The sequence below is a fragment of the Pristis pectinata genome, chromosome 3 (assembly GCF_009764475.1).
Source record: "Pristis pectinata isolate sPriPec2 chromosome 3, sPriPec2.1.pri, whole genome shotgun sequence".
NCBI classification, from domain to species: domain Eukaryota; kingdom Metazoa; phylum Chordata; class Chondrichthyes; order Rhinopristiformes; family Pristidae; genus Pristis; species Pristis pectinata.
The window spans coordinates 142,856,231-142,879,914 of NC_067407.1; the positions used below are offsets into that span (position 1 = coordinate 142,856,231).

The 23,684-nt window shown below is 46.3% G+C and overlaps 1 protein-coding gene across 1 annotated transcript in view; it reads left to right on the forward strand.

Moving 5' to 3' along the window:
* LOC127568037 (immunoglobulin gamma-1 heavy chain-like) overlaps window positions 1–23,424 on the forward strand; it is a 76,783-nt gene extending 53,359 nt beyond the window's left edge. The window contains exons 6-9 of the mRNA XM_052011286.1: window positions 7,263–7,407; window positions 11,624–11,667; window positions 12,662–12,705; window positions 19,760–23,424. Coding sequence (XP_051867246.1) covers window positions 7,263–7,407; window positions 11,624–11,667; window positions 12,662–12,705; window positions 19,760–19,876 — 350 coding nt within the window. The 3' untranslated portion in view covers window positions 19,877–23,424. The remainder of the gene's footprint in view (window positions 1–7,262; window positions 7,408–11,623; window positions 11,668–12,661; window positions 12,706–19,759) is intronic.
* The last annotated feature ends 260 nt before the right edge of the window (window positions 23,425–23,684 follow it).

Sequence of the window (23,684 nt, forward strand, 5' to 3'; positions counted from 1 at the left end):
ACAAGATGAGCCCAAGGGCCTGTTCTGTGTTGTATGGCTCTATAATTAGAACCTGACCCTCCGTGCCCCTCGGGTGACACAGCTGCATCCAAGGAGAAGCAGCTAAAATCTAGTCAGCAGTCAGCAAGAGGTCACAGCTGTTTTTTGTTGGAATTAACTGAAACTTACTGCAAAAATCCCATAATATTTTCAACACATTTTCTAAAACTGCTTTTCTGCAATGCAGCAGAAATTAAAAGGCAATGAACTCTAGAAAGACATGGCATAGGTTTTGTAATCTGGGGATAGGTTTGCTGGCACAATGTCCACTGATGCATACTGGGAGCTACTACTTGTCTGGAAATGCTGAGTAGCTGCTTCTGTGACCACAAAAGGGACTCTGGAACGATGTATTGCCTCTAAGGTGTCAGGGTTCAGGATGTCACAGAGTGGCTGCAGACATTCTCAAGGCAGCAGCCAGAAGTCATTGTGCACGTTGGCACCAATGACATAGGTGGAGAAAGGGATGAGATCCTGCAGAGTGAATATAGGGAGCTGGGGAAGAAGTTAAGAAACAGGACCTCGAGGGTAGTAATCTCTGGATTACTCCCAGTGCCACATGCTAGTGAGGGTAAGAATAGGAGGAGATGGCAAATGATTGTGTGGCTGAAAAATTGGTGCAGGGGGCAGGGAATCAGATTTTTGGACCACTAGGATCTCTCCTGGGGCAGAGGTGACCTCTATAAGAGGGATGGGTTACATCCGAACTGGAGGGGGTCCAACATCGTGGTGGGCAGATTTGCTAGTGCTACTATAGTGGGTTTAAACTAGATTGGTGGGGGCGGGCATGCAAACGAGAGGCTGAAAAATGATGCAGAAGTCAGAGATGGCAAGTTGAATAGGCATGACAGGCAGGAGAATGGCCAGGAGCTAGGAAAACCTGCTGGATTAAATTGCATTTATTTTACTGCAAAGGTCTGACAGGTAAGGTGGATGAACTTAGGGCTTGGATAGCGACATGGGACTGGGACATTATAGTCATTATGGAAATGTGGCTCAGGGAGGGACAGGACTGGCAGCTTAATGCTCCAGGGTACAGGTGCTTTAGGTGGGATAGAGGCAGAGGAAAGAGAGGAGGGGGAGCTACGTTTTTGTTTAAGGCAAATATCACAGTAGTAGTCAGAAATGAAATTACTGAAGGATTATCCAGTGAGGCTTTATGGGCGGAACGATTGCATTGTTGGGACTGTACTATAGGCCCCTAAACATTCAGTGGGAATTAGAAGAACAAATATGCAAGGAAAATGTGGAGACTTGTAACAATAATAGGGTTGTCATAGTAGGGGATTTTAACTTTCCTAACATAGACTGGAACTGCCAGACTGTTAAGGGTTTAGATGGGGTGGAATTTGTTAAATGTGTTCAGGAAATGTTCCTTGGGCAATACATTGAGCGTCCCACCAGGGAGAAGGCAAAGCTCAACCTACTCTTGGGTAACAGGGTGGGGCAGTGACTGAGGTGACAGTGGGGAGCACTTTAGTGACCACTGTTTTATTAGTTTTAATCTAGTTATAGAAGGAGACAGAACTGGTCCACAGGTTCAAGTTCTAAACTGGGGCAAGGCGTATTATGACAGTATGAGACAGGAGCTGGCAAAGGTTGATTGTTTGCGAGCAAAGGGACCACAGGCAAATGGGAGGTTTTTAAAGGTGAGGTAGTAAGAGCTATCTCCAGGGCCTGACTAGGTTTATCCAAGAACACTGTGGGAGGCTAGAGAAGAAATTGCGGAGCCCTGGCTGAGATGTTTGCACCACCATTAGCCACGGGTGAGTTGCCAGTGGACTGGAAGGTAGCAAATGTTGTGCCTTTATTTAAGAAGGGTAGCAAAGACAAACCTGGGAACTATAGACCAGTAAGTCTAACATCTGTGGTAGGTAAGTTACTGGAGAGGATTCTGAGGTATAAGATGTACGTATGTCTGGAAAGACAGGGGTTGATTAGATAAGATAAGATTTCTTTATTAGTTACATGTACATCGAAACACACAGTGAAATGCGTCTTTTGCGTAGAGTGTTGTGGGGGCAGCCCACAAGTGTCGCCACGCTTCCGGCGCCAACATAGCACGCCCACAACTTCCTAACCTGTAAGTCTTTGGAATGTGGGAGGAAACCAGAGCACCCGGAGGAAACCCACGCAGACACGGGGAGAACGTACAAACTCCTTACTAGGGGTAGTCAGCATGGCTTTGTGCATGGGAGATGATGTTTCATGAACTTGATTAAGTTTTTTTAATGATGTGACCAAGAAAGTTGATGAGGGCAGGGCAGTAGACGTGGTTTATGTGGACTTCCGTAAAGCCACATGGTAGGTTGCTCTGGAAGGTTAGATCACATGGAATCCAGGGAGAGCTGGCTAATTGGATACACAATTTGCTTGATAGTAGAAATCAGAGGCTGATGGTGGAAGGTTGTTTCTCGGAGTGGAGACTCGTGACTAGTGGTGTGCCTCAGGGGTCGGTGCTGGGCCCATTGTTGTTCGTCATCTATATCAACGATTTGGATATGATTGTACAGGGCATGGTTACTAAGTTTGCAGATGACACTAAAATAGGTGGTATAGTGGACAGTGAAGAAAGTTATCAAAAATTACCGAGGGATCTTGATCAGCTGAGTAAATGGGCCAAGAAATGGCAAATGGAGTTTAATTCTGATAAGTGTGAGGTGTTGCATTTTAAAGTCAAATTTCATTCAGACTTTCACAGTGAATAGCAGGGCCCTGGGGAGTGTTGTAGAACAGAGGGTCCTTGGAGTACATGTATAAGGTTCACTGAAAGTAGACTCACAGGTTGACAGAGTGGTGAAGGCGGCTTTTGGCACACTGGCCTTCATCGTCAGTGCATTGAATATAAAAGTTCAGAGGTCATGATGCAGTTCTACAGGACACTGGTGAGGCTGCACTTGGAGTATTGTATTCAGTTTTGGTCGCCCTGCTATAAAAACTGGAAAGAGCGCAGAAAAGGTTTACAAGGATGCTGCCAGGACTTGAGGGACTGAGTTATAGGGAGAGGTTGGACAGGCTGGGACTTTATTCCTGAGAGCGTAGGAGACTGGGCGGTGACCTTATTAAGGTGTATAAAATCATGAGGGGCAGAGATAAGATGAATCCTCTCAGTCTTCCCACCACCAAACTAGAGGGCATAGGTTTAAGGTGAGAGGGGAACGATTTAAAAGGAATGTTACACAAAGGGTGGTACCTATGAGCTGTCAGACAAGTGGCTGAGGCAAGTACAATAACAACGTTTAAAAAACAGTTGGACAGGTCCATGGATTGGAAAGGTTTAGAAGGTCATGGGCCAAACACTGGCAAATGGGACTAGCTTGGATGGGGCATCTTGTCGGCACAGACCAATTGGGCCGAAGGGCCTGTTTCCATGCTGTATAATTCTATGACTCTATCTACAGGCACAGTAGTGTAGCAGTTAGCGTAACGCTTTACAGCGCCAGAGACCCAGGTTCAAATCCGGCTACTGTCTATGAGGAGTTTGTACATTCTCCCCGTGTCTGCGTGGGTTTCCTCCGGGTGCTCCGGTTTCCTCCCACATTCCAAAGACGGACGGGTTAGGAAGTTGTGGGTATGCTATGTTGGCGCCAGAAGCGTGGCTACATTTGCGGGCTGTCCCAGAACACTCCACACAAAAAGATGTATTTCACTGTGTGTTCCGATGTACAGGTGACTCATAAAAGATATCTTATCTTAGAAATTCATCTGTGCGGTGGGGTTAGTGTTTAGCATCCAGTATCCCATCAGCCACATGTAACACAAGCCATTTGAAAATTCAGTGAATAACATTGCAATCAATGGATCAGAATTCAGTACAGGGCAGGTAATGAATGGGTAATTTATTCATTATTCCTTATTCCTTCCACCCAAGACAGATTTCTACCATCTTTAACCAAGGTTTCACAGCCAATGAGTGTTTCACTAATTTATCAATACAGCTGTGGCGGTCAAAATGCCCTCCCGCTAACCCCGCTCGGCAATGAAAACCAGCAGCTGCTGGAAATCTGAACAGGCCCAAGCAGTTCCCTCCACCAACACACTCCTTCACCTGACTGGACGTCCTTACATTAAACAAATTCTCCTCCAGTAACACTCACTTCCACCAGATCAGGGGTGTAGCTGTGGGCACTCCATGACCCACACTGTGTCTCACTCTCTGTGGGATGTGTCCTTGTTCCAGTCCTACCCGGGCCGACTTCCCCAACCCTCTCTCCAGTACGTCGACGGCCGCAGTGTTGCAGCTCCCTGCACCCGTGCCCAACACAACAGTTCCATCCCTTTTGCAGCCAATGTCCACCTGCTGCCATCTTCACACCGTCAGTCTGACTCTTCCCTTCCTAGGTCTCTCAACCTCCATGTTCACTACACCCCACCTCAGGGGACAGGCCGGTCACCCACACCCACTACACCCCACCTCAGGGGACAGGCCGGTCACCCACACCCACTACACCCCACCTCAGAGGACAGGCTGGTCACCCACACCCACTACACCCCACCTCAGGGGACAGGCTGGTCACCCACACCCACTACACCCCACCTCAGAGGACAGGCTGGTCACCCACACCCACTACACCCCACCTCAGAGAACAGGCCGGTCAGCCACACCCACTACACCCCACCTCAGAAGACAGGCTGGTCACCCACACCCACTACACCCCACCTCAGAGAACAGGCCGGTCACCCACACCCACTACACCCCACCTCAGGGGACAGGCCGGTCACCCACACCCACTCAACCCCCTCAGGGGACAGCCGTCACCCACACCACACTCACAAGCCCACAAAGCCACAAACCTCCAAAGCTACCTTGATTATACTTCTTCCTACCCTGTCTCATGTGAGGATTCCATTCTCTCAGTATCTCCAGTCTGTTGCACTTCCTCTGTTGATGAGACATTTCACTTAGGTGCCCCTGAAATGTCTTCCTTCTTCCTGAACCATGGCTTCCCTACTGCGATTGTGCGCAGAGCCTTGACCAGATCCCGCACCTCTGCCCTCATCCCTTCTCCTAGTTCCACGTTCTCACCTTCCATGTCACCAGTCTCTGCAAGGAATCATCTTTCACAATGTCCACCAGTTCCAACAAGATTCCACCACTAAACACTTTCCCCTGTCCTCTCAGCATTTTAGAGAGATCACTCCCTTCACGACACCCGGTCCACTCTCCTGTCCCCACCTACCACATCATCGGATGGCACTTTGCCGTGCAACCACAGAAGGTGCAATAGCTGTCCTTTCACCTCTTCCCTTCTCACGATTCAGGGACTCAAACAGCCTTTCCAGCTAAGGTAGTGATTCACTTGGACTTCTTTCCATCTCGTGTACTACATCTGGCATTTACAATGTGGCCTCTTCCGCAATGGAGAAACCAAACGCGGATGAGGTAATCATTTTGCAGAGCACCTGCCTCGGTCCGCAGGGGTGACCCCCACCTTCCAGTTGCCTGTCACTTTACTTCCCGATCCCACTCCGACCTCTCTGCCTTGGCCTCCTGCACTACTACGGGGCTGATGTAAGCTCGAGGAGCAATGGGTTTATCACCTGGACACATTACAGCCTGGGGGACTCATTATGGACTTCTCCAACGTCAGATAACTTGCTCTTTCTTTCTGTTTGAATCAGGACTGGTGAAGTGCAGCCATTCTACTTTCTTCTGTTTCTTTCGTTTGTACATTTTGGCCTGCTGTGCACAAGCAGTAGGCCAGACTATACACCACCAGCAGACTTCACAACATTAGAATAGAATAGAATAGAATAGAATAGAATAGAATAGAATAGAACAATTTAGGCCCTTCGGCCCACCATGTTGTGCCGACCTTCAAACCACACATAAGACTATCTAACCCCTTCCTCCCACATATCCCTCTATCTTAAATTCCTCCATATGCTTATCTAACAATCTCTTGAACTTGACCAACGTATCAGCCTCCACCACCACCCCAGGCAGCGCATTCCATGCACCAACCACTCTCTGGGTGAAAAAAACCTCCCTCTGATATCTCCCTTGAACTTCCCACCCATTACTTTAAAGCCATGCCCTCTTGTATTGAGCACTGGTGCCCTGGGAAAGAGGCGCTGGCTGTCCACTCTATCCATTCCTCTTAATATCTTGTATCCTCTATCATGTCTCCTCTCATCCTCCTTCTCTCCAATGAGAACAGCCCTAGCTCCTTTAGTCTCTCCTCATAATCCATACTCTCTAATCCAGGCAGCATCCTGGTAAATCTCCTCTGCACCCTCTCCAACGCCTCCACATCCTTCCTATAATGAGGCGACCAGAACTGGACACAGTACTCTAAGCATGGTCTAACCAGAGTTTTGTAAAGCTGCATCATTACCTCGTGGCTCCTGAGATTAGCTAGTGTAGTGGTTAGTGTAACGCTATTACAGCGCCAGCGACCCGGTTTCAATTCGGCTGCTGTCTGTAAGGAGTTTGTACATTCTCTCCGTGTCTGTGTGGGTTTCCTCCGGGTGCTCCGGTTTCCTCCCACATTCCAAAGACGTACGGGTTAGGAAGTTGTGGGCATGTTATGTTGGTGCCGGAAGCGTGGTGACACTTGCGGGCTGCCCCCAGAACACTCTACGCAAAAGATGCATTTCACTGTGTGTTTTGATGTACGTGAGTAATATATAATTATATTATGTTACACAAAGCAGCCTAACCATCCACTAATGGCAACGTTATTTCACCCTATTACAGACATTGATCCCTTCCACCCGTTGCCGTCCCCCACCATCTCTACTATTTAGACCAACTTGTTTTCTCTCTTTTTCAGTTGTTGAGGAAGGATCTTCAACCTGGAACACTGACTGTTTCTCTTGCACAGAGGCTGCCTGGACACCTGAGTTTTCCCTGCACCTTCTGTTTATATCCCACTCTGAATTGGTCAGTGCCGGAGGCCACAGAATTCATCTGTGGAGCAAACACTGGTATCACTGACCTTGCAGTTTCAGAACCTGTGTCTTTGTGTAAAATGAGAGAAGTGAACCAATGTTGCAGATGGAGGTCATTACAGACACTGGCCAGTGTTATTAATGTTGATGAACCTTGAGTGTTTCTTTAATAACAGCGTAGGGAGTACACACTTTCAGCATGGTGCTCTCCTCCCTTACTGGCTGGAAGTGCAATGTCAAGTGAGAACTGTCAACCTCCATTGTTCACATTGAAGGATAATTCACGTGACAAGTGTTAAACCATTCATAAAACCTTTGCTATTTTGCAGAACCATATGAAACGTTGTCTTGGAAAATCTTGGGCAGTATTACAGCCTGTGTCGTGGTATTGGTCCTCTTATTCTGCATCTTAATAATAGCAATATGCTATGTGAAAAAATGGGCGTGTTTTCAACACAGATTAAAACCAGAAGGGTAAATAAAATTTAATTTTATATCTTGCTTTAATAATATTGAATTAAACATGGTTGGTGCAGGGGTTAAATCCAGCAAATACTGAAGAAAACAGTCATAGAACATAGAAGCTCCATCAGGACTTCCATCACGAGGAGGGGAGAGGCTGGGTCAGTGGTCCCTGGAACAGAGGTGGTTAAGAGGGGACATAAATGACATACATAAAATTATGAGGGGTATAGGTAGGGTAGACTGCAGAAAACTTGTATCAGATAAAATTAGAGAACATAGGTTTAGGGTAAGGGGGAAGAGATTCAGAGGGGATATGACAGGCTCTTCTTCAACCAGAGAGTGGGAGTACCTGGAATGCATCTCCTGAGAGAGTGGTGGAAACTGGGTCACTGACAGCCCTTAAGAAGTGTCTAGATGAACACTTGAATCGCTTAGAGAGTACAATGGACAAAGAGCTGGGCAACAGGGTTAACGTGGAAGGGCGTCCATTGGTCACCGTGGCTAAGAAAAGCCAAATGGCCTGCATCCATGGTGTACAATTCTACGGTTCTAATCTAGAACAGTACAATGATAGCCAAGAGCAAAGACGGATGAGCCAATGTTTTTATAGTTCTGGACACATCAAGGAAAGACCAATGATTTGCAGCCCACATAACAATAACAAATGATACTGGAGCCATTGGCCTGGACAACCACTCCCTCCACCACCAACACTGCATGGCTGGAGGCTGCGCAAACACTACACGGCTGGAGGCTGCGCAAACACTGCACGGCTGGAGGCTGCGCAAACACTGCACGGCTGAAGGCTGCACAGTCTCCAAAATCCACTGCAGCTCCAAACCAGTTCCAAATAATTTGAAATCAGTTTATAATCAGTGTTTTATATGATGAGAAATTTGTTGGTTTGCAGCAGCAGTACAGTGTAAAGATAGAAAATTTGAAAATATTACAAATTACAATAGAGATAAATACTGCAAAAAAAGGAAGAACGAGGTAGTGTTCATGGGTTCATGGACCGTTCAGAAATCTGATGGTGGAGGAGAAAAAGCTGTTTCTAAATCACTGAATGTGGGTTTTCAGGCTCCTGTACCTCCTCCCCGATGGTAGTAACGAGAAGAGGGCATGTCCCGGGTGGTGAGGGTCCTTAGTGATGGATGCCGCCTTCTTGAGGCACTGCCTCTTGAAAACGTCCTCGATGGTGGGGAGGGTTGTGCCCGTGATGGAGCTGGCTGAGTCTACAACCCTCTGCAGTCTCTTGCGATCCTGTGCATTGAAGGCTCCGTACCAGGCGGTGATGCAACCAGTCAGAATGCTCTCCACCATATATTTCTATAGAAATTTCTAGAGCCTTTGGTGACATATCAAATCTCCTCAAACTCCCAATGAAGTAGAGCAGCTGGCGTGCCTTCTTCATGATGCATCAATGTGTTGGGCCCAGGATAGATCCTCTGAGATGTTGACACCCAGGAACTTAAAGCCGATCCACCACTGACCCCCTCAATGCTTCCTTTGAAAACATGTGCTTAAACCCCTGACCTCTATCACCTAGAAGGACATCTGGTGCACGGAAAGCCAACAGAAGGCCTAGACCACCCTCACTTGGAGATACTATTTCATTCCTTCATTGTTGATGGCTCTGAATCCTAGACCTCCTTACATAAAATAGCTTAAAGTGTTATATTTTTTTAGAACATAGAACATAGAACAATTACAGCACAATTCAGGCCCTTCGGCCCACAAAGCTGTGCTGAACATGTCCCTACCCTAGAAATTACTAGGCTTACCCAGAGCCCTCTATTTTACTCAGCTCCATGTACCTATCTAACAGTCTCTTGAAAGACCCTATCGTATCCGCCTCCACCACCGTTGCCGGCAGCCCATTCCACACACTCACCACTCTCGGAGTAAAAAACTTACCCCTGACGTCTCCTCTGTACCTACTCCCCAGTACCTTAAACCTATGTCCCCTTGTGGCCACCATTTCAGCCCTGGGGAAAAGCCTCTGACCATCCACACGATCAATGCTTCTCATCATCTTATACACCTCTATCAGGTCCCCCCTCATCCTCCAAGGAGAAAAGGCCGAGTTCCCTCAACCTGCTTTCATGTCATGCTCCGCATTCCAGGCAGCATCCTTGTAAATCTCCTCTGCACCCTCTCTATGACTTCCACATCTTTCCTGTAGTGAGGCGACCAGAACTAAACACAATACTCCAAGTGGGGTCTGACCAGGGACCTATATAGCTGCAACAATACCTCATGACTCCTAAATTCAATTCCCCGATTGATGAAGGACAATACACCATATGCCTTCTTAACCACAGAGTCAATCTACACAGCCACTTAGAGCGTTCTACCTGACAGACTATAGCAATTGAAGAACGTGACTGACACCTCCCTTCTCAAGGTCTATATGAATGAATATTTAATGCAGGCCTGTCTGATTTAAGGACATTTTATTTTTCATTCAGTTCATTGAGATACAAGGTGAAAAGCTTAGAGATTATAGGCCTTTGAGGAACAGCACTCCCTACAATTCAGGTGCTTTCCTTTTAACCTTACTCTTTATCTCCAATATCCCAACCAAGGAACAATGTGTGTCTCACGGTCTCCTCATATCATCAATCCTGCTTTACCTTTGCTATTTTTTGCTGCACAAAAATTGATGATGTAAGCAGTAAGAAATATAGACTCAGAAAGACGTTGATCAGCTGGTAGATTGGGCAGTGCATGGCCAATGGAATTTAATCCTGATATATACAAGGTGATGCATTTTGGAACATCAGAGAAGGGTAGGATACACACAATGAATGTTTGGGCCCTAAAGAATATTGAGGAATGAAAGGACATTGGTGTAAAAAGTGCAGAGAGGATTCACCAAGACATTACCTGGGATGGAGTGTCTTAGTTATGAGGACAGAGTCGACAGGCTGTGTTTGTTTTCCCTGGAGCAGAGGAAGCAGAGGAGAAACCCGAGAGGCGTACAACATTACAGTGACACACAAAGGATGGACAATAGCAAACTTTTCTTATGGCAGAGGTATCTATAACCAGAAGATATAGATTGAAGTTAGGAGTAAGAGGTTTAGAAGGGATACAAGGAAGAAATTTTCCACCCAGAGGGTAGTTGGGAGTTTGAAATGCACTACCTGAGAGAGTGGTGCAGGCAGAAACTCTAGAGCATAGAACAGTGCAGCACAATACAGGCCCTTCAGCCCACAATGTTGTGCCAACCATTAAACCTCGCCTAAGACTATCTAACCCCTTCCTCCCGCATATCCCTCTATTTTAAATTCCTCCATATGCTTATCTAGTAATCTCTTGAATTTGACCAATGTACCTGCCTCCACCACCACCCCAGGCAGCGCATTCCACGCCCCAACCACTCTCTGGGTAAAAAAACCTCCCTCTGATATCTCCCTTGAACTTCCCATTACTTTAAAGCCATGCCCTCTTGTATTGAGCATTGGTGCCCTGGCAAAGAGGCGCTGGCTGTCCACTCTATCTTTTCCTCTCAATGTTTTGTACACCTCTATCATGTCTTTTCTCATCCTCCTTCTCTCCAATAAGTAAAGCCCCAGCTCCCTTAGTCTCTCCTCAGAATCCATACTCTCTAAACCAGGCAGCATCCTGGTAAACCTCCTCTGCACCCTTTCCAATGCCTCCACATCCTTCCAATAATGAGGCGACCAGAACGGGACACAGTACTTCAAGTCTGGTCTAACCAGAGTTTTATAGAGCTGCATCATTACAGGTTGAGGTGAAGGACCTGTTTCTGTGCTGTACAGCTCTATCTGATATACCCATACTAACATCAACCTCTATGCTGACTAGGGACCAGAGTTGACCTACTTACACCCAGTCTGTAGTATCAGAATGAATGTCAGCTCACAATTGGGTGAGAGCCCCAGTCTGTGTGTCAGCAGATCCTGGACATTTTCATATGTATAAGTGGAACTGGGCACTGAAATCATCTAGTCCATTCTTACCTTAATCCTGACAGCTCTGCTGCATAACGTGTTGAAGTCAAGAGTAACCCAGTTCAATAGGGAGAATCAACCTAACGTGAAACAAACCATTACTTTCGCAAGACTTCACTAAAATTGGAAAAAATAGTTTGAGTACTTTAACTTGTCACAAAGCCTCAGTGTTAAATTGTTCTTTAGACATTAATATTTATTGTATAAATAATTCACTGGCACCATCTTCTTCACCATTTACCTAGGTGCTCTACTGAAGATCTGAACACAGTGTCTGCAACGGTTACAGGTAAAAAAATCATTTCAGTCGTCATATTGGGATTACTTCAAATGATAATTATGTTCAACAATGATTCCAAATACAAGAACATCAGAAACCCCATCATCCCCAACCCCAATGCCAGTTCCTGCCTTTCCAATTCTCTTCAATATATGCAGCAAATGAATTTCCACTGTCCTATAAAGATTCACAACTCATAAAGAAAATTCTTCGTGACTTAGTCCTAAACTACTGACACCCGTACACTAAGGCCAGGAGATACAATGGGCGTAAAAATGTCTACTCTGTTAAGGCCTCGATACCAGTTAGATCCTGTATCCGAACCATCCAAATTCAAGCACTCAACACCTGCATTAAGCCAGCTTAGATAGAAGATAGCCTGCTACAGAGCACTGCTCCCTCTGTCTTCTGCCACTGACTAGCATACCATCAGTCTTGAACTCATTATTAAAACAATCTCAATTCTTGCAGCCTCTCTAAAGACGGTTGTTGTCCGTGCCAAATTAATGGCAGAATTTTACCAAGACCAATAAGAATGCAGACTCAAATTTTCATGCATTTGACCTTGTTTGAATTCATGTCTGTGATCACGATCAGATAGTTTGTTTTAGTGATGTTAACTAAAGGACACATGTTCTTTAAATTAATGAAATGATCATCCTTTACATCCAGCTGAGAAGTTTAGGAACCAACTGAAAGCAGCTTCAACAAAATTGCACTGAAGCATGAGCCTACACATTTGACCTTAACTCACTAAGCATAGCTAGATGCAGCCTGCATACTCCAGAAGCAATCAATTCTGGCCTTTGAGACAAAAGCGAGTCTTGCCATGCCCCGCGGAGGTACTGATAGTGGGAAACGCTTCACACATGTGTTCTGTAGTTTGCTGCAGCTACCTGAATGCACTTGATAAGGGCTGACAGGAAACTTTTCCTCGCAATGTGGCTTCATTTCGATTATCACTCATGAGTGGCAGCTCAAACAGATTCTCATTTTATTTCAGCTGAAAGGCAGGCAAAGCCACAGGCAGCCACCAACGTGACTGTGGTAAGTACCAGACGACAGCCTTCTTCAATATAACATTGGAGAATGTATTTTACGAACACCATTATTTCCTATTAAATAACGGAATGAAAGTCTATTAAATAAGCACTATTACTTCCTCTTTAGCTCCATATTTACATACTAACATGAATTAGGAGTAGGAGCAGGCCATTCTATAGCTGTTATAAGACTATTGAACGGTCCCCTAGTACAATTAAAATGGACTCTTGACCCCATAATCTACCTCATTATGACCTTGCACCTTATTGTCTGCCTGCACTGCACTTTCTCTGTAACTGTAACACTTTATTCTGCATTCTGTTATTGTTTACCTTGTACAACCTCGATGCACTGTTGTAATGAATTGATCTGTAAGAATGGTATGGAACACAAGTTTTTCACTGTATCTCGGTACATCAGAATCAGGTTTATTATCACTGACACATGTTGGGAAATGTGTTGTTTTGCGGCAGCAGTACAGTGCAAGACAAAAATTACTATAAGTTAGCAAAAAATAAATAAATAGTGCAAAAGAGGAATAACGAGGGAGTGTTCATGGGTTCATGGACCATTCAGAAATCTGATGGCGGAGGGGAAGAAGTTGCCTCCTGAATCATTGAGTGTTGGTCTTTAGGCTCTGTACCCCCTCCGTGATGGTAGTAACGAGAAAAGGGCATGTCTCCCGGGTGGTGAGGGGCCTTAATGATGGATGCTTGCCTTCTTGAGACAACACCGCCTCTTGAAGATGTCCTCCATGGTGGGGAGGGTTGTGCCGGTGATGGAGCTGGCTTGAGTCTACAACCCTCTGCAGCCTCTTGTGATCCTGTACATTGGAGACTCCATACCAGGCGGTGATGCAACCAGTCAGAATGCTCTACACCGTACATCTGTAGAAATTTGCAAGTCTTTGGAGACATACTGAATCTCCTCAAAACTCCCAATGAAGTAGAGCCGCTGCGTGCCTTCTTCATGATTGCATCAGTGTATTGGGCCCAAGATAGATCCTCTGAGATGTTGACGCCCAGGAACTTGAAGCTGCTCACCCTCTCCACCACTGACCCCTCAGTGACGACTGGCGTGTGTTCTCCCGACTTCCCCTTCCTGAAGTCCACGATCAGTTCCTTGGTCTTGCTGACGTTGAGTGCGAGGTTGTTGTTGCGACACCACTCAAACAGCCGATCTATCTCACTCCTGTACACCTCCCTCATCGCCATCTGAAATTCTGCCAACAGTGGTGTCATTGGGGACTTTATAGATGGCGTTTGAACTGTGCCCCAGCCACACTATGAGTGTAGAGAGAGCAGAGCAGTGGGCTAAGCATGCAGCTTGAGGTGCACCTGTGCTGACGGTCAGTGAGGAGGAGATGTCACTACCGATCCATGCTGACTGTGGTCTCCCGATGAGGAAGTCAAGGATCCACTTACAGAGGGAGGTACAGAGGCCCAGGTTTTGAAGCTTGTTGATTAGTGCTGAGGGGCTGATGGGGTTAACACTGAGCTGTAATCATAGAACATAACAGCACAGTACAGGCCCTGTACAGGCACAATATATTTTATCCCTCTCTATGATCTATCTAACCCTTCCCTCCCACATAGCCCTCCATTTTTCTATCATTCATGTGTCTATCTAAGAGTCCCTTAAATGGCCCTAATGTATCTGCTCCCACAACCTCTGCCAGCAATGCGTTCCACACACCCACCACCCTCTGTGTAAAAAAAAAACTCGCCTCTGATATCCCCCCTATACCTTCCTCCAATCACCATAAAATTATGCCCCCTCGTGTTAGCCATTTTCACCCTGGGAAAAAGTTTCTGACTGTCCACGATCTACGCCTCATCATCTTGTACACCTCTATCAAGTCACCTCTCATCCTCCTTCCAAGATCCCTCTGTTCCTCCACATTGCTAAGAAACATACCATTACCGTTGTATTCTACCTTCAAATTCGATCTCCCGAAGTGTATCACTTCACACATCTGGGTTGAACTCCATCTGCCACTTCTCAGCCCAGCTCTGCATCCTATCAATATCCTGTTGTAATCTACAGCAACCTTCTACACTATCCACAGCACCAACCTTCATGTTCTCAGCAAACTTACTAACCCAACCCTTCCACATCCTCATCCAAGTCATTTATAAAAATCACAAAGAGCAGGGGTCCCAGAACAGATCCCTGTGGAATACCATTGGTCACTGACCTCCAGGCAGAATACGCTCCATCTACCACCACCCTCTGTCTTCTAATGGGTGAGCCAATTCTGAATCCACACAGCCAGATTCCCTGGATCCCATGCCTCCTGACTTTCTGAATGAGCCTTCCACGAGGAACCTTATGAAACGCCTTACTAAACTCCATGTACACCACATCCACTGCTCTACCTTCATCAATGTGCTTTGTCACATCCTTAAAGAATTCAATCAGGCTCGTGAGGCACGACCTGCCCCTCACAAAGTCATGCTGACTGTCCCTAAATCAGCCTATGCTTCTCCAAATGCCCATAAGTCCTGTCTTTAAGAATCTTCTCCAGTAATTTGCCCACCACTGAAGTAAGACCTCACTGGTCTGTAATTCCGAGGTTTGTCCGATCTCCCTTTCTTGAAGAAAGGAATAACATTTACCACCCTCCAATCATCTGGCACTACTCCTGCGGCCAGTGAGGATGCAAAGATCATCGCCAAAGGTGGAGCAATCTCTTCCCTTGCTTCCCATAATAACCTTGGATATATCCCGTCCGGCCCCAGTGACTTATCTATTCTGTTTTTCAGAAGTTCCAGCACATTCTCCTTCCACATGTCGACATGCCCTAGCATATCAGCCTGTCGTACACCATCCTCACAAACGTCAAGGTTTCTCTTCACTGGTGAATACTGAAGCAAAGTATTCATTAAGGACGTCCCCTACCTCTTCCGTCTCCAGGCACATGTTTCCTCTTTCATCCCTGATTGGTCCGACCTTCACTCTAGTCATCCTCCTGTTCTTCACATATGTGTAGAACACCTTGGGGGTTTTCCTTAATCCTACTCGCCAAGGCCTTCTCGTGCCCCCTTCTAGCTCTCCTAAGTCCATTCTTAAGCTCCATCCTGGCTACCTTGTAACTCTCCAGAGCCCTGTCTGATCCATGCTTTCTAAACCTCAGGTAAGCTTCTTTCTTCTTGACAAGATATTCTACATCTCTTATCAACCATGTCAACCTACACTCTACCATCCTTACCCTGCCTCAATGGGACAAACCTATCCAGAGCCCCATGCAAGTGTTCCTTAAACAACCTCTACATTTCCACTGTGAACTTCCCCAAGAACATCTGTTCCCAATTTATGCTCCCAAATTCCTGTCTAATAGCATCATAATTCCCCCTCCCCCAATTAAATACTTTCCAATATCGTCTGCTCCTATCCCTCTCAAAGGCTATGGAAAAGACCAAGGAGTTATGGTCACCATCTCCAAATGCCCTCCCACCGAGAGATCTGACACCTGATCAGGCTCATTGCCTAGTACCAAGGTCCAGTATGGCCTTTCCTCTAGTCGGCCTGTCCACACACTGTGTCAGGAATCCTTCCTGTACTCACCGACCAAACTCTGCCCCATCTATCCTCTTTACACTAAGGAGGTGCCAATCAATATTAGGGAAGTTGAAATCACCCATGACAACAGCCCTGTAATTTTTGCACCTCTCCAAAATCTGCCTCCCGATCTGCTCCTCAGTGTCTCTGCTGCTATTGGGGGGTCTGTAGAATACTCCCAATAGAGTGATTGCTCCCTTTCTGTTTCTGACTCCCACCCACACTGACTCAGTGGACGATCCCTCCAGGACACCCTCCCTTTCTACAGCTGTGACACTGTCCCTGATCAGCAAAGCCACTCCCCCACCTCTTTTACCTCCGTCCATGTCCCTTTTGAAACATCTAAACCCTGGAATATCCAGCAGCCACTCCTGCCCTTGTGACAGCCAAGTCTCTGAATGGCCATCACGTTGTAATTCCATGTACCTACCCACTCTCTAAGTTTATCACCCTTGTTCCTGATACTTCTCGCATTGAAGTAGACACACTTCAGCCATCCAACTGACTGCAATTTTACCCTTTCAACTGCCTATCCTTCCTCACAGTCGCTCTACACTCTGCATTTACTTGTACAATAAATGAACCAACCTCTGACCCATCACTCTGGTTCCCATCTCCCTGGAAGCTACTTTAAAACCCTCTCCAACAGTTCAGCAAACCTGCCTGCAAGAATATTGGTCCCCCTCCAGTTCAGGTGTAACCCGTCCCTTTTATACAGGTCGTACCTTCCCCAGAAGAGATCCCAATGATCCACAAATCTGAAACCCTGCCCCCTGCACCAACTCCTCAGCCACACATTCATCTACCAAATCATCGTATTCTTACCCTCACTGGCACGTGGGACAGGCAGTAGTCCAGAGATTACTGCCCTTGAGGTCCTGCTTTTCAGCTTCCTACCCAACTCCCTATATTCCCTCTTCAGGACCTCATCTCTTTTCCTACCTATGTCATTGGTACCAATATGTACCATGACCTCTGGCTGTTCACCCTCCCCCTTCAGAATGCTGTGGACCCAATCTGAGACATCCCTGACCCTAGCACCTGGCAGGCAACATACCATCCGGGAGTATCCACATCCACAGAATCAGCCCCCCTTACTATGGAATCCCCTATCACTACCGCTCTCCTCTTCTCCCCCCTTCCCTTCTGCAACACACGACCAGGCTCAGTGCCAGAGACCTGGTCACTGCAGCTTTCCCCTGGTAGGTCATCCCCCCCAACAATATCCAAAACGGTATACCTGTTATTGAGGGGAACAGCCACAGGGGTACTCTGCACTACCTGCCTATTCTCCGTCCTTCTCCTGACAGTCACCCAGCTACCTGCCTCCTACAGCCTCAGAGTGACTGCCTCCCTGTAGCTCTTGTCTACATACTCCTTGTTCTCCCGTAGGAGCCGAAGGTCATCCAGCTGCAGCTCCAGTTCCCTAACACGGCCTGTAAGAAGCTGCAACTGGATGCACCTCGTGCAGATGTAGTTATCAGGGAGGTCAGATGTCTCCAGAACTTCCACATCTCACAAGGTGAACACAACCGCTGACCTCAGAGCCATTCTAACTACTTTAGTCTGGACACTAAAGGAAAAATCAAAGAAGAAAGTAACTTACCTTGGCCTCCGCCTCCTCTCGCCGAAGTCTCTTGAGCCAAAGCCGCAAGTGCTCCTCTCTAACCCTGGCCGCTCTGCTTATACCTGCCTTCCCTTCATTCGCTGCTCTTAATCAGCCAATCAACCTCTTAACAATTTGCAAGTGTGCCTCTTTTAGAATCTAGCAAGGTAAAACTCACAAGTACACACACACAGACTCACCTCTTTTCAAAGGTCCCGCTCCAAGTTTTGTTCCAACTCCCAACACTGCAAGGTGAAACTCATAGGTAAGGCATAGAAGGATACAGAACTAATGTGGGCAAATGGGATTTGGGTAGATGGACAAAAAGGTCGGCATGGCTGTGATCGGCTGAAGGACCTGTTCCTGTGCTGTACCAATCCGACTATATGAGATGAAAAGAAGTTGAAAGCAGAGATGGATTTGATGAAAGGAGAAAATCGTGGAGGGGAAGGGAGATCACAGAGTAGGAAAATGGAGAAGGAGTTGAGAGGTAGCACAAAGCTGAGTGGGAGGGAGTAGGAAAGTGGTCACCTCGGATGGTAAATTGGAGCCCCACGTGGGTTCAGGCAAAGCCCTCACTTCCGCAGGTGTGTTTTCCAATCCAGGCATACAACCTAAAGGATCAAGAGTCATGAGCCGAATAGAATTTGCCCCAGGATTTCCCAGACATATATACGAGGCCATTGCTACCATCAGTTGTGATTATTTCCAGAATCCTTCAACGAGATTGAGCAAACCCTGCAACCTCAACAGCTGTGCCCACAGGCTATCACATGTATGTGATATTCAATGTAGGCGCCCTGTGTACACTGTTCAGATTATCCTTCCACCAGTGAACAGCCTCTTCCCCAAATCACAGCTCCCTACAACTTTGACTCCCATTAACCTGTACTCCCTCTGCTTGTGGCAGAGACCTGCAGCAGGATTTGTTAGAGGTGCTTTTTCAAAAAAATCATGGAAGACTTTTAATTTGTACGTGCCTGCAGGAGAAATGTCACAAATGTTATGCTTCAAAAGGTCAGGAAGCCAGTCAGTGTGCTTTGTCACAGCATAAATGGTTAAATTATGAGCTCTTGCACAAGCCTGGCTTACAAGGTTAAGGCCAGTAGCAGTCGGAATAAGTATCTAACATCCTTAAGATCTCTAAGTATCTAAGAGAAATGGGGAGCTATGTGGGAGGGAAGGGTTAGATAGACCTCAGAGCGGGATAAAATGTTCTGGTCGCCTCATTATAGGATGGATGCTGCCTGGTTTAGAGAGTATGGATTATGAAGAGAGACTAAGGGAGCTAGGGCTTTACTCATTGGAGAGAAGGAGGATGAGGGGAGACATGATAGAGGTATACAAAATATTAAGAGGAATAGATAGAGTGGACAGCCAGCGCCTCTTTCCCAGGGCACCAATGCTCAATACAGGAGGGCATGGCTTTAAAGTAATAGGTGGGAAGTTCAAGGGAGATATCAGAGGGAGGTTTTTTACCCAGAAAGTGGTTGGTGCATGGAATGCACTGCCTGGGGTAGTGGTGGTGGCAGGTACATTGGTCAAATTCAAGAGATTACTAGATAAGCATATGGAGGAATTTAAAATAGAGGGATATGTGGGAGGAAGGGGTTAGATAGTCTTCGGTGTGGTTCAAGATCGGCACAACATGGTGGGACGAAGGGCCTATTTTGTGCTGTACTGTTCTATGTTCTATGTAACATTGTGGGCCAAAGGGCCTGTACTGTGCTGTAATGTTCAATGGTCTATTCCTGAAGTTATAACAAAGGCTGTGGCTTTCGAACATAGAACATAGCAATGTACTGTGGAAGCTCACTGTAGTGCTCAGATATCTGCGAGAGAGGGTGTGTGGCTTGAGTGCAGTAAACTCCTGTTTTTTTTCTGTTGCAGTCAGAGGAATCAGAGATGTATTATGCCGATATTCAGTTCCTACGACAGAACACCAAAGGTCCAACAGTAACGATCACTGAGGAGACGACCGAATATGCTGTCATCAAACGTGCATAGTGGCTGAAAATAATTCTTGAGCAACTGCAAGTCATTTAATGAGAGCGTGCTTCTTGCTGGCAACACATGGGATGCCAGGACGTCACATCATTTTGCAACTTCTACCAGTTACAATGTGATCTGACAATCAGCCACATCTTCCCCTCCCCACCCCTCTCTGCTTTCTACAGGGATCACTCTCTCAGTAACTCCTTGGTCTGTTCATCGCTCCTCACCCATTTCTCCCCTCAGCAGGCACATACCTCTGTGGCCACAGGAGGTGTAACACCTATCATGGAATCATGGTCGTACAGCACAGAAACAGGATCCTCAGCCCAACTGGACCGTGCCGACCAAGAATTGGGCTAGTCCCATTTGCCAACATTTGACCCATATCCCTCTCAACCTTTCCTATCCATGGACCTGTCCAAAGGTCCTTCAAATATTGTTAATGTACCTGCCTCAGCCACTTCCTCTGGCAGCTCGTTCCACACACTGACCACCGCCTGGGTGAAAAAGTTTGCCCGTCAGGTTCTGATTAAATCTCTCCTCTCTTAACTTAAACCTATGCCCTGGATTCTGGATTCCCCAACCCTGGAAGAAGACTATGCATGTTGACTCTATCTCTGCCCTTTATAGAACATAGAACAGTGCAGCACAGTACAGGCCCTTCGGTCCAGCTGACCTATATAAATCTACTCCATCATCAATCTAACCCCTCCCTCTGTACAGTCCATAAAGCCCATAACCCTCCACTTTTCTTACATTCATGTGCCTACCTAAGAACCTTTTAAATGTTCCTATTGTATCAGCCTCTACCAGCACCCCCCAGCAGTGCGTTCCAGGCACCCACCACTCCCTGTGTAAAGAACCTACCTCTGACAGCCCCCCTAAACTTTCTTCCACTCACTTAAGCTGATATCTTCTGGTATTGGCCATTGCCACCCTGGGAAAAAGGTGCTGGCTGTCCACTCTATCTATGCCCCTCATGATCTTATACACCTCTATCAAGTCGCCTCTCATCCTGCGTTGCTCCAAAGAGGAAAGCCCTAGCTCGCTCAACTTTTCCTCACAAGACATGTTCTCTAATCCAGGCAGCATCCTGGTAAATCTCCTCTGCACCCTCTCTAAAGCTTCCACATCCTTTCTATAATGAGGCAACCAGAACTGAACACAATACTCCAAGTGTGGTCTAACCAGAGTTCTATAGAGCTGCCACATTACCTCGCGGCTCTTGAACTCAATCCCCCAACTAATGAAGGCCAGCACACCATACATCTTCTTAACCACCCTATCAACTTGTGCGGCACCTTTGAAGGATCTATGGACTTGGACCCCAAGATCCCGCTGTTCCTTTACACTGCTAAGAATCCTGGCATTAACCTTGTACTCTGCCTTCAAGTTTGATCTTCCAAAGTGTATCACTTCACACTTTTCCAGATTGAACTCCATCTGCCACTTCTCTGCCCAACTCTGCATCCTGTCTATATCCTGTTGTAACCTACAGAAACCTTTTACACCATCCACAACACCTCCAGATTTCGTGTCATTTGCAAACTTACAAACCCACCCCTTCACTTCCTCATCCAAGTCATTTATAAAAATCACAAAGAGCAGGGATCCCTGTGGAACACCACTGGTCACCGACCTCCAGGTAGAATACTCTCCATCTACCACCACCTTCTGCCTTCTGTGGGCAAACCATTTCTGAATCCAGGCAGCCAAGTGTCCATGGATCCCATGCCTCATGACTTTCTGGATGAGCCTAACATGGGGAACCTTGTCAAACACTTTACTAAAGTCCATATACATCACATCCACTGCTCTACCTTCATCAATCTGTTTCATCACCTTCTTGAAAAATTCAATTAGGCTCATGAGGCACGACCTGCCCCTCACAAAGCCATGCTGACTGTCCCTAATAAGACTATGCTTCTCCAAACACTCGTAAATCTTGCCCCTAAGAATCCTCTCCAATAGTTTGCCCACCACTGACGTAAGACTCACTGGTCTATAATTCCCAGGATTACCCCCATTACCTTTCTTGAACAAGGGAACAACATTTGCCATCCTCCAATCCTCTGGTACCACTCCTGTGGCCAGGGAGGATGCAAAGATCATCATCAACACCCCAGCAATCTCTTCCTTCACTTCCCTTAGGAACCTGGGATATATCCTGTCTGCCCCCAGTGACTTATCCACCCGAATGTTTTTCAGAAGTTCCAACACTGCCTCTTTAACCTCAACCTGCTCCCGCACGTGAGCCCGTTCTACGCTGACCTCTCCCTGGTGAGCATTGAAGCAAAATATTCATTAAGGCTTGCTCTGCCTCCAGGCACGTTTCCCCCTTTATCCCTGAGCGATCCTACCTTCACTCTTGTCATCCTCCTGTTCCTCACATTCATGTAGAACACCTTGGAGTTTTCCTTAATCCCACTCACCAAGGCCTTCTGATGTCCCCTTCTAGCTCTCCTAAGTCCCTTCTTAAGCTCCTTCTAGCTACCTTATAACTCTCAAGAGCCCTGCCTGACTTTTGCGTCCTAAACGTTAAGTATGCTTCCTTCTTCCTCTTGACCTCTAAGATCAACACTCATTCTCCTACGCTCCAAGGAATAAAGTCCCAACTTGCTCAACCTCTCTCCATAACTCAGTCCCTCGGGTCCCGGCAATGTCCTCATAAATCTCATCTGCACTCTTTCCAGTTTAATGGCATCTTTCCTACAGCAGGATGACCAAAACTGAACAAATGTGGCCTCACTTACCCCTCCTCCCTCACCACAGCCCTCCCCAAGTGAGGCAGGCATTCATATGCATCTCCTCCAGTGTCATTTATTGCATCTGGGCCTCCTCTACATCAGTAAGATCAGGCGCAGATAAGGCGACCGTTTTGCTGAACACCTATGCTCCTTCCTCCAAAAATGACCCATTTATCCCTACCTGCACTACCAGTTGGCTAGCCAATCCTCTATCTGTGCTGATGCATTACCTGCACTTTTAATATTTGTAGGAACCTTTACAGAAACCATGTTTATTGAATGGCTTCTGAAAACCCAAATACATTGAATGTACAGGATCACCTTTATCCTGCTTCCTACATCCACAAAGAATGATAATATTTTAGTCAAACAGTTTCCCTTTCATAACACCATGCGGATTCTGCTTTAAAGTATTATGATTTTCTAAATGTCTTGATCCAACTTGGGAAAATGGATATTATTTTCAAACTTCACAAGATATTTTATTAATTAAATAATAAAATACTATTCTATATGTTAATCCGATCCCCATGTTACTGGGGGTTACATTCTTAAAAGACCGCCCACGTTGCGATTTTCTGTAACGTGAAGCCACGTCATCTGCGCATGTCTTGAGAAACATGGGTGAGACTTCTTCTGATCAATTCGTGCTGTAGTGTGCAGCATGTATTACACTTTCAGGTAACGAGTTTACTCCCTCAATTTGTATTGTGTAAAAAATGCAAAATATTAATTTTGACAACAAAAGCTGCGTGCAGATTGCTTGTAAGTATTGATAGCAAAGTATCTTAGCTTAATAAAATAACAAAATTCTGTGTGTATTTATTAATTAAATAATGGGATTTGGGTACTGGAAAGCCTGATTGTGCAACCCTGCCTTTTACTGTACACAGTAAGTGGCAGGGCCCTTGGGAGCACTGATGCACAGAGGGATCGTCGGGTGCAAGTTCACATCTCCCTGAGGGTGACAACAGAAGTAGATAGGGTAGTTAAAAAAGACATATTCTCCTTCGTTGGACTGGGACACCATGCTGCAACTGTACAAAACTTTGGTTAGGCCACATCTGTGTGCA